This window comes from Glycine soja, chromosome 3 (genome assembly GCF_004193775.1).
Source record: "Glycine soja cultivar W05 chromosome 3, ASM419377v2, whole genome shotgun sequence".
Lineage (NCBI taxonomy): Eukaryota > Viridiplantae > Streptophyta > Magnoliopsida > Fabales > Fabaceae > Glycine > Glycine soja.
The window spans coordinates 41,338,873-41,342,496 of NC_041004.1; the positions used below are offsets into that span (position 1 = coordinate 41,338,873).

Here is a 3,624-nt window from a genome sequence, read left to right on the forward strand (position 1 = left end):
GTATGGAACCTAATGGTTGTACTTGTACGTACAGAAATCATACTACTTTAATCTGCATTCCAAATTATGATGAAGAAATAGAAATTATCAAAATTAAAAGTTATTTATAGATTAAGGGTAGATTTAAAAATGTTTCAATGATTTATTAAGAATGGTGTGGCTAGATCCATTATCTTGTTCATCCTTTTGTTTGCATATCATGTTAGTAGGCTAAAATGTCATATTCTTTTGTGAAGATTGATTAATGTCCTTGTATCTCATAGGAATTATTTGTCAAAATATTTATGTAATTGGTTAGGAGTACCCTTGTACTTTATTATATATGTTGAAGTAAAGTGTGTGAGATAAAATTTAATATTTATATAAGAATAAGAAAGTTGAATATCATATAATTGAAAATAAAATCATAAATTTAAGTTTTAATGTTTTAATTAAAATGTGATGTAAAATTATAACATAGGTGGATATGATCACCCGAAACATGCTACTTCTTACAAAGAAATTAAGTAACTAATTAAGACAACATTAAAAAACATGCATGGCAAGGTCTCAAGCAACTCTTATCCCTTTAACCCAACAGGAAATAGCAATACCCTTGTTCCTATTCTTTTTCCTTGCAATAATTCTCTTGAGGTCATCTGGTTCGCAAGGAATTGCAAGGGCTCCCACCTGAGAGAACCCGAACTCTTCTTCAGCTTGCTTTAACAACTTGACAAAGTCTGGGTGATCCAAAAACTCCAACTCAATAGAGAACCTCTCTGGCTTCCACCCTTGTGTTGCAATCACCACAAAATGACCCTGCTTGATAACCCCTTTTGGACGTGAGAAAGTGCTTTGTAGTTTCCTCATCATAGGCTCCACTACTACTCCAAACCCTCCCATCCACAATCCCCAAGAACAGCGACTACTATTACTACTAAATGTTTTACCCATGCTTCAGAGAAACAAATAGTAACCTGAACAAGTTTCTTTTAGAAATTCTTACATGCCGATGCTGGAATATATATAGTGGCATGCATGCATATGTGTGACTAAAAGATAAATGTCAGATATATGGCTTTGGAATTGAAATTCAAGTTGATAATTGTGTATTTGTAGGGACAATCGCATGTGAGCTAATTCATTAAAGGTTGATGTCACTGTTCCCTCTCTCATTTTGGAGATGCAAAGAGAAGAAAACATATATATATATACAAGGAGGACTAGATAAAGGGTACTATACTTCAGTCATTTCAATTTGCCTTCATTCAATAGGGCCCCTCTCAGTTAACACATGAACGATATGATGATTCATTTAGTAAGGATACTGTTTATGTCTCATAAGGACAAGAGTTGGAAATTTGAAATTCCATGGTCAATATAAGAACATATATTTGGATATTAATTATAGAATTCGTTATTTTTAAGAATAATATATAACCGGTACCATACAGAACAACTATACAACTTGAATTTATAATTTGTTTTCAAAATTATAAGACTTAAAATTCAACGTTGACCACTTATGGGAGGAAGCACCTTTAATTTTCGTTGCATGTTGGAATCATGTGAGCATTTAATATCAATGAATATAAAGAAACACGTAGTTTTTTCGTTGCGATACGCATATATGTACTTTATTCTTTTCCCTTGGCCAAGAGTGTCATCGACAATTGATAGCACCTTCTGCTTTGACAATAGTGGATATAGGAAGTCGCAAAAGTAGGAAATTATCGCGATCATGATAGCGACACGTAGCTAGAGTGTTTAGACGAAGGATCAAACTGCATATATAGTAAATTATTAGCGAACATTTATGATCTATAAATAATTACACCACCAAATTTATCTTTTGCTTTTATACGAACGTTTTTTTCTTCTTCTTAGAATGATGTTAAGAGAACAATTGTTTTTTCGGTATAAAGTGAATGTATACAAATGATTTCCTAGAGTAAAGTTGCTAAATTTGACTGAGTTCCAGTAAAAAAAAACATCAATAAAGTTATATGTAAATTTGAAAATAATTATAATTGTAAGAATTAATTTCTTGATGAAAAAAATTGTGCTTGTTTCACGTTGGATAAAGCTTCTTCAGAGCATCTCCATCTCAGCATCTCTCTCTTTCTTTTTTTAACTTTTTACACATCTTAATTAAATCTCACCATTATAAATACTTATTTTTTACCTTTTACAGCTTAGAAACTATTCTCTATAACTAGAAACTTAAAAAAAGTTACTATATAACTCTTAAATAATCACACATTCTTACATCTTACTTACAAAATATTTTCATAATTTAATATGGTTAGTTACTACTATTTTCATATTTTCATAATTTAATATGGTTAAGTACCAATCATGGATATGCTGCAACAACATAAAAGCTTTGAAGAAATCAGCAGAAAAGAAAATTTCCAATAAAATTATGAAGTGAATAGCTTTGTCCCACCATGCTCGGCATATGCAGTCCTCCCAGAATCCCGGGTCAATCATTTGCGGCTAATGGACATTGTGAAAGGCTTTAATATTAATTGATAAGAGTTTTGGGAGAATCGCACCTCAAAAAACTAGTTGTTTTAGAGGGTCCAAAAACTAATAAATCAATCTCAGTGTAGCTTATAATTCTTCAATTCATCAGCTATTTTTATAGAGAGAAAAAAGTTGTAGATTCTAATTCGTTCTCAAGTCATATACTTTGCAATTAGATCCTAAGTTCCTAACCGTTTTATCAACCAAGGAAAATCCCCATGAACAGCTTATACCCTGAGATTCCTTATAAAAACATTAAATGGAAGGAGAGCAAATAATTTTTAGGCAATTGAAGAACATACATTGGTTATTTCAATACATAAAAGAGTTGATCTCTCTATCCAGAAAGATGGTATGTAAAACAAAAACTTAACCAGTGAAAATATTTCTACTCCAAGCCCAAATTTTAGGAGACACAAAACAGAGACGGTTAAAACCTTAGATTCCAGAAATTAAAGTGAGCAGCACGTGGTTGATAAATAAATTTGCTTCTTCTCAACTCAACTAACACCTGCGTGATAGTAACCTACAGAAACCAATCGAAGTTGAAAAAGTGGTAACATCAATAATTGCAGTACAAATTCAGAATCAATACAACAAGCATGCAAATTAAAGTGATAGGGAAGAGACAGTTCACGTGGTCAATCACGATCTCAATAGATATTCGTATAGTGCACACACGATCGAGAAGAGCAAGGAAACCAGTAGATTAGATTGCAGTTGCAGGTAGTAATTCTTCACAGCATGCATCAGTAGATTAGATTAGAAACCCGATTAATTAATTAGGTTTACATACAAATCAATTACTTTTGGTTTTCTTATAAAAATAGAATGATGAAAACGGACAGTACACAAGGTAATTAACCCTCGCATCCATGTCCTGCACATGCCTGCTCTGCAGTTCCACTCGTAAAATAAATAAATGAGAGGTTAATTAAATTAGTAAATAAGGAATGATTGATTAAAGGATTTTGCTGCTGATGCTATTGCTATACTTCCCCAATTATTTCATTTCATGGTGCAATTTGCAGTGCGATTCAAACCTATACTACTAGTGGTTGGAACAAATGAAGCTAGATAGCTACCTTCTTCGGTTAGTTCTTTCTTACCAATACC

The 3,624-nt window shown here is 32.3% G+C and overlaps 1 protein-coding gene across 1 annotated transcript; it reads right to left on the bottom strand.

The window, feature by feature from the left end:
• Positions 1-462: 462 nt before the first annotated feature.
• Positions 463-953, bottom strand: LOC114405545 (auxin-responsive protein SAUR71-like). The gene has a single exon (XM_028368024.1). It carries the CDS (start codon positions 931-933, stop codon positions 550-552), a length of 384 nt encoding a protein of 127 aa, XP_028223825.1. The 5' UTR covers positions 934-953; the 3' UTR covers positions 463-549.
• Between the last annotated feature and the right edge of the window lie 2,671 nt (positions 954-3,624).

Bases quoted from the DNA above. Each gene is read 5' to 3' on its own strand.
- LOC114405545 (XM_028368024.1), bottom strand. From the start codon at position 933: ATGGGTAAAACATTTAGTAGTAATAGTAGTCGCTGTTCTTGGGGATTG.